The following is a 15,542-nucleotide window of genomic DNA, read 5'->3' as shown; positions in this document are numbered from 1 at the left end:
GCAGGCCAGACCTCCTGACTTCTGTCCCCTAGCTCCTCTGATTTCATTCTGAGATAGAATGACCCATGCAACCTGTAAGCAAGAATATGGGGCATAGAGTACAGCCAATAGACTTGGGGGATGAGGGCATGTGTTGTAAATTTTTGTTGGTGTGATCTAGAAATTGTCAGGAGAAATACTTTTAAAGGAAAGCAATCTGTTAAAAATATAACTTAGAAAGCAAAGTAAGAGCTAGCATGCAGAAGTCTACGTAGGAGTTCCCCAAATATGGCTTTATTTATTTATTTATTTGGCTGCCATGTCACTGATGGCCTTCTCTGTGTTTGTTTAGGTATCTCCTCTGAGGGCTTTCCCTGGGACGGCTTCAATGAGCAGACACCTAAAGACCTTCCCAACAGAGATGGAGGCGCGTGGGTTCTGGGCTACAGAGCGGGACCAGCCTGTCCATTTTTGCTTCATGAGGAAAGGGAGAAGTCAAACAGGAGCGAATTGTACTTGGATCTCCATGTAAGTAGAAATCTTTGTGATTGTGCTGCAGTTCTTTGTGGTCAACAGAGGCTCATTTAATATGTATTTAATGTAAATTGTGTATATAAAGCTGCATTTAATGTATGGATCATTGTTTAAAAAAAATCAGTGGGCTGCAGAAAATCAAGATGCATCTTGGTGATCTGAAATTTGTACACTAGAAAGTAACTAGCAACGTGTCTGGAAGTGACTGTGTTTGTCATTTACCTGAGTGTTTTCAGAGCACTCTGTTCATTAGCTTTGCAGCCTAAATCTCTCATTGTGGGAGTACCCACTTGTTGCGAGTCACTTCTTAATATTCTTTTACTAAAAATTTGTCAATAACATATGTAAAGCCAACTGATATGCTCTGGATTCTCAAGTGAAATCCAAATACCCTGCCTTCCTTCCACATTCATGAACCTTTCTCTCCAGCTGCTCAAATAACAGGTGACTAGGTTGGCAGAAAATCTGCAGAATATAGGATGATGCATTTAAAAAACATAACCACCTTGTTTCTCTTTTTTAAAGTTTTTGTTCACTTTTAATAACCTCTCTGCAGTTTTTTAAAAAATTCTTAAATTTTTTAAATTTCAGTAGGTTTTTGGGGAACAGGTGGTGTTTGGTTACATGAATAAGTTCTTTAGTGGGGATTACTGAGATTTTGGTGCACCCATCATGTAAGCGGTGTACACTGTACCCAGTGTGTAGTCTTTATCCTTCGCTTCCCCCAACCCTTTCCCTCAAGTCCCCAAAGTCCATTGTATCATTCTGATGCCTTTGCGTCCTCATAGCTTAGCTCCCACTTATGAGTGAGAACATAGAATGTTTGGTTTTCCATTCCTGAGTTACTTTACTTAGAATAATAGTCTCCGATTTTACCCAGGTTGCTGCAAATGGCGTTATTTCATTCCTTTCTATGGCTTAGTATTCCATGGTATATGTATATATGTGTGTGTATGTATATGTATATATGTATATATATGTGTATATGTATATATATGTGTATATATGTATATGTATATATGTAAATATATACCACATTTTATTTATCCACTCATTGTGATTGATGGGGATTTGGGCTGGTTCTGTAGTTTTGCAATTGCAAATTGTGCTGCTAATAAACATGCATGTGCAAGTATCTTTTTCGTATAATGACTTCTTTTCCTCTGGGTAGATACCCAGTAGTCGGATTGCTGCATCAAATGATGGATCTACTTTTAGTTCAAAAAAACATAGCCTTCCCTGTTTTCTTTTTGTTGTTGTTGTTGTTCTGTTTTTTTGAGATGGAGTCTTGCTCTGTTGCTCAGGCTGGAGTGCAGTGGCACGATCTTGGCTCATTGCAACCTCTGCCTCCCGGGTTCAAGCGGTCCTCCCACCTCAGCCTCCTGAGAAGCTGGGCTTACAGGTGTGAGCTACCACACCCAGCTAATTTTTGTATTTTTAGTAGAGATGGGGTTTCACCATGTTGGCCAGGCTGTTCTCGAACTCTTGACCTCAAAAATGTTCCCTGCCTCAGCCTCCCAAAGTGCTGGATTACAGGCGTGAGCCACCACATCCAGCTACCTTCTCCTTTCTTATTCATTCTTGTTTTCATTGACACAGAAGTATTGACTCCTCCTTAGAAAGCACTGGGCTGGGGTTCACCTACTTCCACATTTAGATGGCCTGGTAGGATTGACCAGATTATTGTGATTCTCTGCAATCCCTCTTTACCCATCCAGTTTCCTGTCACAGATGAGGTGAGCACCAGAAATCTAAGGAGCACTTTTTCTTTTTTTAGCCATTAACTTTAATGCCTATTGACAATCTTGTGTTCTCCAGCTCATTACTTTCAGACCTGGAACCATGTTTTTGACGAGTGTGGGTTAAGTCTGTGATGTTCACATGGGCGGCAATCAAAGAGCAGGAGAACCCTGTATTTTTCATAACCATAAAACCATGGTCACTGTATGTCATTTTAGAACAGCATTCAACATTCCAGATATTACAAAAGGAGGTTTAGAAATGAAGCTGAAAGATGAGAAAGCTGCAGTCCTGCAGGAGATGACATGAGAATTAGTAAAGTTTTTGATTTTGTTCCCATATGTAAAGTTGCGCGTCTTGAGAGAGATGCTTAAAGTAGGAAGTGTAACAGTGACATCTGTTGGTCAATTACTTTAAGTTGCATTTGCTGCAAACAGCAGGCCTACAGTGTAAAAGTGCTGAAGTAGATTTTGAAAAGCTACTTTCTTTTTCTTCTGTGTTTTTAAAGAATACTGTTTATGTGTTTTTAAAAATTGACTAAACTGTGTATTTCTGGTTTTCCTTTTCCTCTGTAAATTAAATGATTAATTTTTTACAATTATAAAAATTCTACACAATCCTTATAGAAAATTTGAAATACATACAGTGAAAAAAAACCTCATAATCTTAGCAGCCAAGACGACTGTTACAATTTGATAAATTTTTTTTTGTATTTTTTCACTAAGTATGGTTTGTTTTTCAATGAGAGATTTTTTTTTAAACATAAAAGCATGCCAGATTTTATAACCTCGTCTTGTTTTTGCTCTTTTTTTTTTATTTGAGATGGAGTCTTGCTCTGTTGCTCAGGCTGGAGCGCAGTGGCATAATCTTGGCTCACTGCAACCTCCGCCTCCTGGGTTTAAGCGATTCTCCTGCCTCAGCCTCCTGAGTAGCTGGGACTACAGGCGCATGCCACCACGCCCAGCTAATTTTTTGTATTTTCAGTAGAAACGGGGTTTCACTGTGTTAGCCAGGATGGTCTGGATCTCCTGACCTCATGATCCGCCTGCCTCGGCCTCTCAAAGTGCTGGGATTACAGGCGTGAGCCACCGCACCTGGTCTCCTCCTCTCTTTTTCAAACAATTACTCTTACACTGCTTATCCAGGCTGTTGCAAGCTCGTTACAGATGTGTTTTAAGTGATGAATATTCCACGAAATGATATGCCAAAATTTATTTAATTATTTCTCTGTTATTGGATATTGAAGTTGTTCCCAGTTTTGGAATAGGACGACTATTTGGAAATAAAATAGCGTGACTACAAATACAATTTTTCCTATACCCTTCCCCCCCATTATTTAGGACTATTTCCTTATGATAAAATTCTAGGAGGTGGATTCTTCTCTATAAGTATTTTTAGGTTTTTTGATATTTATCACTAGATGAAAAATGTCTATTTCCTGAACTAGCCTTTTATGGGTTTTATATATTTATATATGTTACATATATGATATATAAATTATGCATATGTATATATGTATAATTTTAATATATGTATAAATATGTGATATATAAATATATATTTGTATATATAAATATTGTGTAATTAAACAGTATATATTAGCATGTTGCTTAGTTTTTCATTAATCAGAATTATAAAACTAAAATAGTTTCTTTAGATTATTTTCTGAATCAACAGTTTTTATAGTTTGGGCCCTGTGTTTCCTTCCTCACCTCAAGCCCTTCTCCCCTTTTTGGACTGTGTGATTTGACTCCTATGTGTTTAAATATTGATATTCTAGGTAAGGTTTCTATCTGAAAGGATTCTATTTATTTAGAACAAATGTGTATCCTATAAAAGACTGCAAATTGGGGCAGTGTATACTGCTTGGGTGATGGGTGCAAATCTCATAAATCACCACTAAAGAACTTACTCATGTAACCAAACAGCACCTGTTTGCCAATAGCTTACAGAAATCAAAAAGTAAAAAAAGAAGAAAAAAATAGCCTGCTGTTAATGACTAGCAGCTCACAAAAACCCCTTTCCTCTGGTGGGCTTTGGACTCTAAGCAATATATTGATCAGCCTGAGACATTGGACCAGCACTGCCATGCTTCCAGTTTTAAACCTGACTTGCAGCGTCACCATCAGGATGTTCCTTTCTTAAGCCTTTTTCTGTGGCTACACTGACTCTCATTAGTACGTGATGAAAGGTAAAACATCTCATACTTGAAATAATTGGTGGGAGTTGGCATCCGTGAGTCAGGATGGACACTGGTGTTAAGGCTACAGCTGTTACTAAGTCCCCTCATTTAGCTGGGCATTCATCTTTTAGTTACTAAACTGTGAGAAGACTCAGAGGTTCCTTGGGGAATGGCAGGAGGTGGGGTTGGTGTAGGACAAGCACTAGGGAGACTCTGGGGGCATCTATTTAACAAACTAAATGAAAACAAACAAACAAACAAACAAAACCTCTTTTACCTTCACAACACTTCTGACATTCTGAGACCAAGTGTACGTGTTTTTCATAACAAACAATTCCCCGATTCCCTGTAGACACCAACTAGATGTCCCACAATTCAATTGACACGATCTACTTGGAATTGTAGCCACATGCCACAAGTTAAGGATTCGGTCCCACAAAACTGCCACACCTCAGATGCCAGTCACAAGTAGTGGGTTCCCAGGTTACCCATAACTTTTGTCCAACTTGGATACAAATAGGTGCCTATGACCCCCTCTTCGGGTTCAGTAATTTGCTAGGATAACTTGTACAACCCAGGGAAACAATTTACTATTACTGTTACCAGATAGGGGTCTTGATCCAGACCCCAAGAGAGGGTTCTTGGACCTTACACAAGAGAGAATTTGGGGCAAGTCCATAAAGTAAAAGCAGGTTTACTAAGAAAGTAAAGGAATAAAAGAATGGCTACTCCATAGGCAGAGCACAGTGGTATGGGCTGCTTGACTGAGTATACCTATAGTTATTTCTTAATTGTATGCTAAATAAGGGGTGAATTATTCATGAGTTTTCCAGGAAAGGGGCAGGGATTTCCTGGAATTGAGGGTCCCTCCCCTTTTTAGACCATATAAGCAAACTTCCCAACATGACCATGGCATTTGCAAACTGTCATGGCACTGCTGGGAGTGTCTTTTAGCATGCTGATGCATTATAATTAGCATGTAATGAGTAGTGAGGATGACCAGAGGTCACTTTTGTAGCCATCTTGGTTTTGGTGGGTTTCGGCTGGCTTCTTTATGACATCCTGTATCAGCAGGGTCTTTGTGACCTGTATCTTGTGGCAACCTTCTTTTTTATCCTGTGACTAAGAATGCCTAATCTACTAGGAATGCAGCCCAGCAGGTCTCAGCCTTATTTTACCCATCCCCTGTTCAAGATGAAGTCGCTGTGGTTCACACGTCTCTGACATTACCAGTTTATTACAAAGGATATTTTTAAAGGATACAAATGAATAGCCAGATCAAGAGATATACATAGGGTGAGGTCTGGAAGGGTCCCGAGCACAAGAGCATCTGTCCCTGTGCAGACAGAACTTCTTTGGGTAGGGTTTTTATGCAGGCTTCATTACCTTGGTGATTAGCTCAACCTTTAGCCTCTCTACCCTCCTGGAGGTGAGTTGTTGGGACGCAAAATGCCAACCCTAATCACAAGGTTGGTTCCCTTGGCAACCAGCCTCCCATCCTCTAAAAGTCACCTCATTAACATAAGTTCAAGTGTAGTTGAAAGGGGCTTGTTCTGAATAACAAAAGATGCCTCTTTCACCTTTGTTTCTGAGCTGTTTCAGAAGCTGAGGACAAAAAACAAATATTACAACTTCTATATATATTTGAATATATTTGAGTATATCCAAATATTACTACTTCTATGGCTCTTATCACTTAAGAAGTTACGAGGGTTTTAGAAGTTCTGTCCAAGACCCAGATGAAGACGAAATATACAGTGTATTTCTCATTATATCAGTATATCACACAACTAGTACTTTGGTGTAGATGCTAGACTGCTGTGTAGGGAAGCTCTGTTTGGGTAATTATCCTGCAAATCCTGGTCAAGCAAATTCTGTAGACTATTATGGGCAAACTACAAAGCTCTGGAAAGACTGAACCCAAAGCTCTGTCAGCTCCACTTTTGGGCCATGAAGTTTCCAAATATTGTATGGGACATGCCTATATTACAAAATTTTTTGTTTTTTTTAATCTAAAATTCATATTTAACTGGGTATCCTATATTTTATTAACTAACTCCATCACTCCTAGATATTACTTTTGAAACAAGATCCAAATGTGTGAATTGCCCTTGGGTAGCATCTATATATGACAAAACCTCAGTCACCCCGGAGCGCCCATTTAGGACATGAATATTAAGAAGTTAGCCTGAAGGGTCAGTTTTTTATGTTCCACTGAACTAGGAGCTACCATTAGCCGTGCATCTCAGGTCCTAGGGCACTTTCAACCAGATTTATCAAGGGCAACTGAATATAGTCAGAGACTAGAGAAGCACTGGGGCCTAAATTCTTATAACAAGTGCGGTTTCCTGAAGATTCCATTGGAGAGGAATGCTCACCATGGAGAATAGTTTGTAATGTGTCTATAAACAAAGACATGGGTGGGTAGAAAAGACCCTAAAAGAGGTATGGCCTGAAATTGAAAACAAAGATACGAAAAGCAGGAAGCAGGTAAGTAGTCATTAGGATTATATCCTGGTGGCAATACTCTCTGGAAATAAGATTTTGCATGCCAGCTTTTAAAACGCTTTGGGAGGCCGAGGCAGGTGGATCACCTGAGGTCAGGAGTTGGAGACCAGCCTGACCAACATGATGAAACCCCGTCTCTACTGAAAACACAAAAATTAGCCGACCGTGGCGGTGGGCGCCTGTAATCCCAGCTGCTCGGGAGGCTGAGGCAGAAGAATCGCTTGAACTGGGAGGCAGAGGTTGCAGTGAGCCGAGATGGCACCATTGTTTTCCAGCCTGGGTGACAGAGCGAGACTCCGTCTTAAACACACACACACACACACACACACACACATTGTTTTCCAGCCTGGGTGACAGAGCGAGACTCCGTCTTACACACACACACACACCCCTGAACTCTTCTTGTTGATTCTGGTTTCCAGGGCTCATCACAATCCCCTTCTCACCTTGTGAGGCCCTGCATATTTTTTTACTGAATTGGCTTAATTGGCTGGGGAAGACACAGCATCCCATTCCAAGTAATTGTATCTTATGAACCTGGATGTAATTACCAAGGCTACTCCCAACCTTGACTGTCTAAACGGTAATAAGAACCTCCATGTCTTACTGATCACTTCCTAAAGGCCAGACCCTGCCCTTAGAGGTGTTATTATACATACTGTACAAATAAGCAAGGGCACGGGCAGGATTTAAACCCAGATCTGAGTCTAGACTCAAGTACTTAAATGTTAAGTCCTTCTACCGCTCCACTACTTCTGGACTTGTTTTCTTTTGTTTTTAGTTTAAGAACAAAAGACATTCATTTAATGGATGGGGATTAGCTCCTATAATCAGTGAGAAGGATTGGGATCCAGGCTCAGAATTAGACAGCTAGAACTACAACCAAAATTACTCCACAGAACTCATCCAGTAAAAATTCTGCAGCTACTAATATGGGACACTAGATTCCTCAGGCATGCACCAGGTATCCTGGGTCTTTCAAATTAATGGTGATTGAGGTGATGGATATCCTAATTACTTTTAATTATTACATATTGTATACAAGTATCAAAATATCACACGTACCCCAAAATACGTATATCAATTTTTTACATTTAAAAAATAAAATTAATGGTGAAATATTGTTGGAAATGTTACAAATGCAGGTTCAACCGTTTGCTGCCTGCCAAACCAGTTAGCAAGGTGGGGGTATGGTAGAAGAGTGACTTTATTGTAAACCAAAGCTAGCCGTGGAGAAAACGGTCCAGGCTCTTGTCTTAATGGAACCGCTTCAAGTTTCCAAGCAAAATGCAAGGGTTTAAGAAGCGGAAGTTTTGCCATGGAGTACCCTCCGTGCAGGGGGTGAGGCAGTGTCCATCTGTGTGACTTGTCCCAGTGGCTTGAGTTATTGCCACATCTGGTAAATGGGCCTGCATCATCTCATCATCTTGGGCTCAACTGCAGCCTTGAAGCAAGCTCCGGGTGGGGGAGATTTCCACAGGTCCTTGTACTGTTTCAAGATTTAGTCTCTGAAATTTTTTTTTTTTTTTTTGAGACGGAGTTTTGCTTTTGTTGCCCAGGCTGGAGTGCAATGGCACGATCTCAGCTCACCGCAACCTCCACCTCTTGGGTTCAATTTATTCTCATGCCTCAGCTTCCTGACTAGCTGGGATTACAGGCATGCGCCACCATGCCCGGCTAATTTTAGTATTACTAGTAGAGACGGGGTTTCACCATGTTGGTCAGGCTGGTCTTGAACTCCCAACCTCAGGGGATCCGCCCACCTCAGCCTCCCAAAGTGCTGGGATTACAGGCACCCGCCGTTATGCCAGGCTAATTTTTGTATTTTTGTAGAGATGGAATTTCACTACATTGGCCAGGCTGGTCTTGAACTCCTGACCTCAGGTGATCCGTCCGCCTTGGCCTCACAAAGTTCTGGGATTACAGGCATGAGCCACTGCACCTGGCCAGTCTCTGGAACTTTTAAGCAGACATATAATTAAATGCACTAGCAGTGTGAGGGGGTGTCTAGTGGTTAACACAAAGAAAAAGAAAAAAAGAATAAAACTTTAAAATTTAGGCACTCAGTTACAGGAACACCAGCAGATTTCAGTCCTTCCACCTTCCTTCACTCCTAAATAACAAACTTCACAGCATAAATTAGATTCAACATCAGTAAATGCGCAGATTGCTCTCTGTTGTGTCTTTGCTTACATAGAGAGGGCCGCATTTTTGTATTGTTTCCATGGAAGCCAATGAAAGAGTCTACCCCTTAAAGCTACAGGCCATAGGAATGGCTTAACCAAATCATTAGGATATTCGTGACAATGTGACTTGTTCTTGCAAGTGGAGTGAATTTAGAAATATCAGAGTAGCTTGTTTCCTGATGGAGGGTGTTCATTTGTGTATGTGTGAGTACATGTCAGTGTGTATGTGTGTGAAAGAGAAAAAGAATGAGAGACAGATCATGTGTCTGTTGGTGGTATAAGAGATCAAGAAATTATCCAGATGAAAAGAACAGTTCAAAGGGATGAACTGATCAATTTGGAAAAATCATTGTTTTTTACAAATTCCTCATCGCTTTAAGTCATGATAAAGCAGTTGAAAAAAAAGTAATCTGATTTATTTCCTAATTCACATGCAAGTTAACCAGTTATTTCTCAAATTAGTACAAATTTGGAAATTGATGTGAAGGATGGTTATCATGTTTAAATAGAATTTCTATTTTCTGCTGATCACAAATTCTTAAAGCAGTTCTCACACTTCTCTACAAGTTGAAAGATAATGGCAAATCTGCTAACAGCTCAGCTTTCTTTTTTTGAGACGGAGTCTCGCTCTGTCACCGAGGCTGGAGTGCAGTGGCACGATCTCAGCTCATTCCAACCTCTGCCTCCCAGGTTGAAGTGATTCTCCTGCCTCAGCCTCCCAAGTAGCTGGGATTACAGGCAGGTGCCACCATGCCCAGCTGGTTTTTGTATTTTTCAGTAGAGACAGGGTTTCACCATGTTGGCCAGGTTGGTGTTGAACTCCTGATCTCAGGTGATCCTCCCTCCCTCAGCCTTCCTGCGTGCTGGGATTATAGGCATGAGCCACTGTGCCCAGCCTCAGCTTTCTTTATAAAATAAAAAGAATAATAAGCTTGGCTAAATTATTGCATCACCTTAATGCTTAATGGAACTGTGAAATTTGCTTTTCTTTGATCTTGATAACACACATTCTTATTTCTTCGTCTCCTATTCTGATGAGAAATATCATAGCTGTTCATATAAAATTTGGACTTCTGAGGGTATATACAGAGAAAACTCTGTATTATACTTCCAAAGCCAGAGAGATCACAGAATAGAACTGAATTTTATATAAAATGATGAGGAATTTTTCTAGGAATTGTATATAAGTGAATTGAAATATTGCCACTAAAATACTTTATTTTCTATAAAATTCACATGATTGTTTTTGGCCCCCTTTGGATGTGTTCCAATTTCTTACCCTCATTTTTCTGTCTCAAAAGCTTAAGGTTCTGTCTGCATTCACTAAACTTAGAGTGCTGTGAGCCTCACATGGTATCTTCCAACCTTGGTCTCTTGCTACGTACGTCATTTATACTCCATGTGTGTCTTTCAAAAAAGCATTTTTTCCCTCTCTCTCTCCAGGATGAAGGTGGGAATTTGTGGTTAAAATTACAACCCATATGAGCTATTTAGAATTTGAAATGCAGTGGCCTTTGCATACTGACTGTTTGTGAACACTCCTGTATTAACATAAAGTTCTGGTTTTTATGGCCCAGTTGTTTTTTTTTGTTGTTGCCTTTTGGATTTTACAGATTTTAGTTAAGCAATTCCAATTTATTAGTATCATTATTTCTAAATTGCATGAAGGATTGCAGCTACTAGTGTCTCGCATATGAACATCATAAACTTCCTTCTCCAGCTATAGAAAGTATGTGACTTTGATTCTAGGAACTGTTACAGCCTTTTTTCAGAATATTTCATGAGGCTTTTTAAAGTATTGAACATGACAGTAGTCCTATATATACTTGTTTTATTTAAATATCCAATTAAAATGATGTACCACATGGAGGCAATAGTGAATACATTTCAAAACCATGGAAAAATGGTTCCTCCCCACCACCTGCACATGCTCCATAATAATGATGGTCACATTTAGCTCCTGTGGGGAATCAAGCAAGCACTTGATTAAGAATATTAGCACATTTAATTCTTGAAGTATTCTATGAGTTAAGTATTATTTTTCCTATTTTACACGTGGATGCTATCTTAGAGACATTAAAGAACCTGCCTTAAGTGACAAAAAGCTAGTGTGTGACTAGTAATATCTCATGCTAAACCCCAGTATGTCCCTTTTCAAAGACATAGCCTTATTGCCTCTACTTTTTCTCTGTTCTCTGTTTAAGAATTGGTGTTCCTATTTCTCCTCATCCTCTCCAGCACCTGTTGTTTCCTGACTTTTTAATGATCGCCATTCTAACTGGTGTGAGATGGTATCTCATTGCGGTTTTGATTTGCATTTTTCCGATGGCCAGTGATGATGAGCGTTTTTTCATGTGTCTTTTGGCTGCATAAATGTCTTCTTTTGAGAAGCGTCTGTTCATATCCTTTGCCCACTTTTTGATGGGGTTTTGTTTTTTTGTAAATTTGTTTGAGTTCTTTGTAGATTCTGGATATTAGCCCTTTGTCAGATGAGTAGATTGCAAAAATTTTCTCCCATGCAGCCATAAAAAATGATGAATTCATGGCCTTTGTTAGAGACATGGATGAAGCTGGAAACCATCATTCTCAGCAAACTGTCGCAAGGAGAAAAAAACCAAACACCGCATGTTCCCACTCATGGGTGGGAATTGAACAGTGAGAACACGTGGACACAGGAAGGGGAACATCACACACCGGGGCCTGTTGTGGAGTCGGGGGAAGGGGGAGGGATAGCATTATGAGATATACCTAATGTAAATGACGAGTTATTGGGTACAGCACACCAACGTGGCACATGTATACATATGTAACAAACCTGCATGTTGTGCACATGTTCCCTAGAACTTAAAGTATAATAAAAATATATATATATATACACACATATTAAAAAAAAAAAAAAAAAAAGGATGGGCCGGGCGCAGTGGCTCACACCTGTAATCCCAGTGCTTTAGGAGGCCAAGGCAGGTGGATCGCTTGAGCCCAGGAGTTTGAAACCAGCCTGAGCAACATAGAGAAACCCTATCTCTAGAAAACAAAACAAAACAAAAATTAGCCAGGCATGGTGGCATGCACGTGTGGTCCCAGCTACTCAGGGGGCTGAGGCAGGAAGATGGCTTGCGCCCTGGGAGGCAGATGTGGTGGTGAACTGAGATTGCCCCCACTGCACTCCAGCCTAGGCGACAGAGCAAGACTCCGTCTCAAAAAAAATTGGATCATAGCTGTGGCAATGCCTGACTTACCTTCTCCTTTGCAATTTTAGTGCATTGACATTTGTTTCAACAGTTTTCTCTTTAAATGTCTGAATCATGTGGGTATTAGGATCAAAGAATCATTGCTGATTCAGGATTCATTTGTGACCTTTCTACCCTCTGTAAACTTCTAATTTCAGTAGCCATTTGGTTCTGGGTAACCAGCAGATCTATTTTGCCTCCCTTCCTATGTTTAGTAGGAAAGAAAACTGTTATAAAATACCGTAGTTTTTTTGATTTATTGTCATGAAAAGAAGCATTTAGAATCAGATGGATCCAGTGCAAATGCTGGCTTTATTGCAGAAAGTTTCATTGGACAGTAATAATCTGTCAAATGCAATTAATGACATCTTTCTCATAGAGTTATGGAGAGGATGAGGCTGCAAGAAAACTTGCATAAAAGAACCGAGCATGGTGCCTACTTGGAACAGCATGCATGCTCCTCCCATCCATCTTCATTTTCTTTTAGGTAAATCCCCACCTTCCCTAGATTTTCTTTTGTCCCCTTTAAAAATATTTTTAAATGATACCTGGATCTTTGGAGTTCGAACTAATATTCTCGAGATAACTTTTACTTTAAAAAAAATTAAAGAAGGAAAAGAAAAAGTTATAGCGGTAGCCATGAAGTGCCTCGCTTTACTGCATGAGAAGAAGGGAATATAGGCAATAGGCGTAAGTAGTCTAATAAATTCCAGGTCTTCATCTTTTATCAGGAGCAACTTAGTCACAATGAAATGCTTTCTCCATAGACTCCATGCCTTCTGCTGTCATTAGCCATACAGAACAGCAATATTATGCCTTCACTGTGGGAAAGCTCAAAGCTCTTCTGAAACACATCCCAGGAAATTCTGTACTTTAAAGACTGCTACCCACCAACCCTCATCCCACGCCCCCCAGCTTCAGAAGTCACAGCCTTTCTCTCCCCTTTTACATTATTTTACTTTGTCATCAATATTAAATCCTTTTCTAGGGGACCTTTGACTCTGGTTGGTGGAACAACCCAGTCTTAGAAATATTTGAGAGTAGGATTCTAGCCAGTAATGTAATAACTATTTCAAAGTTGATTTTCATGTCTGTAATGTTTTATTTCATTCGTAATGAAGCAGCACTTTTGAAGTCTAATGAATTGACCCCAAACCAAAAATAAATGAATAAATAAAATGGCTGGTGCTCTGCTATGGAGGACCCAGGCTTGCTCATTGTCTCAGAAGAGTCCTTCCCCAAAGAAGGGAAAATGTCAGTGCTAAGGCACCTAGTCTTATTTTCAGTATGCTTTCTCTCATGAGAAAAGGATGGAAGAAACCCCAAATTCATGGATTTTTTTTTTTTTCTCTCAAATAACTGAGTTGGTTTAAAAATCATGTTGGAGCTTGGGAAACAAAATAAAGAACAGGGCAAACTTTGTCACCTTATGCAGTGGCCGCTTGAGAAAACTTTATTCTCTTCAAGTGACATAGATGGAAGAATCCAATCCAGAAAACACTGGCCCTGAAACACACCCAAAGGGATTGCTTGGAAGAATTTTCTTTGGAGCTCAGTTTCCTTGTGGCATGGTTGCGGCTGGGGCACGCGGAGGTGTGTTGTATGTAGTTCTTCTGCCCAAGTGCGTATATCAGAGGGAGTTGGGAGAAGAAAACTTCCGCTTGGGCTGTTCATCAGTAAATACTTGTTTTATAATGAGAATCCTAAAAACATCTGCTAGATGATGGTTGGTGTCCCTAAGGAAGCTGTTCCTTTCCTAGGAAAACATATCCTACTTACTGCAGGTTATTGATGAGGGCCAAACACATAATAGTGTATGCCTCGTAACAATTCATGAAGTGTAGGTACTGTTCTTAACAGTTTCCAGGCGAGGGAGCCGCAGCACAGGGAGCTTATATATAACTTGCCCCAGGTTAAGTCTCTTGTAGGAGTGGAGCATGGTTGTGAGCCCAGGACTCAAGGTTTGTTCTTTTTTTTTTTTTTTTTTGAGATGGAGTCTTGCTCAGTTGCCCAGGCTGGAGTGCAGTAGTGCCATCCTGGCTCACTGCAACCTCCACCTCCCAGGTTCAAGCGATTCTCCTGCCTCAGCCTCCCGAGTAGCTGGGACTACAGGCGCACACCACCACCACGCCTGGCTAATTTTTTTGAATTTTTAGTAGAGACGGAGTTCCACCATGTTGACCAGGCTGGTCTTGAACTCTTGGCCTCAAGTGATCCGCCTGCCTCAGCCTCCCAAAGTGCTAGGATTACAGGCGTGAGCCACTGCACCTGGCTGAGGTCCTGTTCTTAACTCTGCACACTGCCCGTGTTCCTTGGTCATCACAAGATTACATACCCACTGCTGTCTTCCTTTGTTCAAGCTTCACAAGATGTCCCAGCCTTTCTCCTTTCCTTTTAGATTCTTCTAGTTTGTTATCTATATTCAATCCATTTCTACAGAAGCTTTGATACTGCCCAGTGGAACCAGTCTTAGAAATATTTTACTCTTAAGACTTTTCAACAGAGAAAAAAGCCCTTAATCACTGGGATGGGTCCTTGCAAGAGGCAGGTGCTGCCTGTTTTCTTTTTAACCAATTAGTGAAAACAGCTGCAGGCTTTTGATGGGATGACCCAGAGAGGCTGTTGTAAGCGTTGCATTGGCAGAGGAACGCCACAGCATGAAGGCAGGGAAAGTGCTACAAAACTAGATGTGTAAGGGTATCTCTGGCTTTTTCTTTTGTTTGGCCTTATATTCCTGTGAATTAGGTAGAAGCAAGGTGTTGTCTCCATTTCAAAGATGTGGAAAATGAGTATAACGAAGATGCTGATCAGGAAGAAGGTAAGATCCCACAGCATAGCAGCAGGGTGATGTGATGTGGGTGAACAGGAGATGGGATGCCTTTTTCCCCATCTGGGTGCTGCACTTGAGCAGTATGAACTGGTGCCAGTTGTTCAGCTTCCCTTGACCTCAAATGCCTTTATCTTTAAAACAAAAGGTCAAGCCAGGCCGGAGGCAGTGGCTCACGCCTGTAGCCCCAGTACACTGGGGGGCCGAGGCGGGCAGATTACTTGAAGCCAGGAGTTTGAGACCAGCCTGGGCAACATGGTGAAACCCCGTCTCTACAAAAAATACAAAAATTAGTCAGGCGTGGCGACACGCAACTATAATCCCAGGTGCTCAGGAGGCTGAGGTGGGAGAATCAT

The 15,542-nt window shown here is 40.7% G+C and overlaps 1 protein-coding gene across 6 annotated transcripts in view; it reads left to right on the top strand.

Moving 5' to 3' along the window:
* Window positions 1-15,542, top strand: part of FMN1 (formin 1) — a 430,759-nt gene that overhangs the window by 104,385 nt on the left and 310,832 nt on the right. For 5 of the 6 annotated variants that reach the window (XM_063794664.1, XM_063794663.1, XM_054667316.2 and 2 more), the window contains one exon: window positions 332-507. The exons of the other annotated variant lie outside the window; for it this stretch is intronic. In XM_063794664.1, the coding sequence (XP_063650734.1) occupies window positions 332-507 (176 nt within the window). The remainder of the gene's footprint in view (window positions 1-331; window positions 508-15,542) is intronic. 6 annotated transcript variants of the gene reach the window in all.

This window comes from Pan troglodytes, chromosome 16 (assembly GCF_028858775.2).
Source record: "Pan troglodytes isolate AG18354 chromosome 16, NHGRI_mPanTro3-v2.0_pri, whole genome shotgun sequence".
Lineage (NCBI taxonomy): Eukaryota > Metazoa > Chordata > Mammalia > Primates > Hominidae > Pan > Pan troglodytes.
Note: the sequence above shows the minus strand (reverse complement) of the source record. Positions and strands in the feature narration are given on the sequence as shown.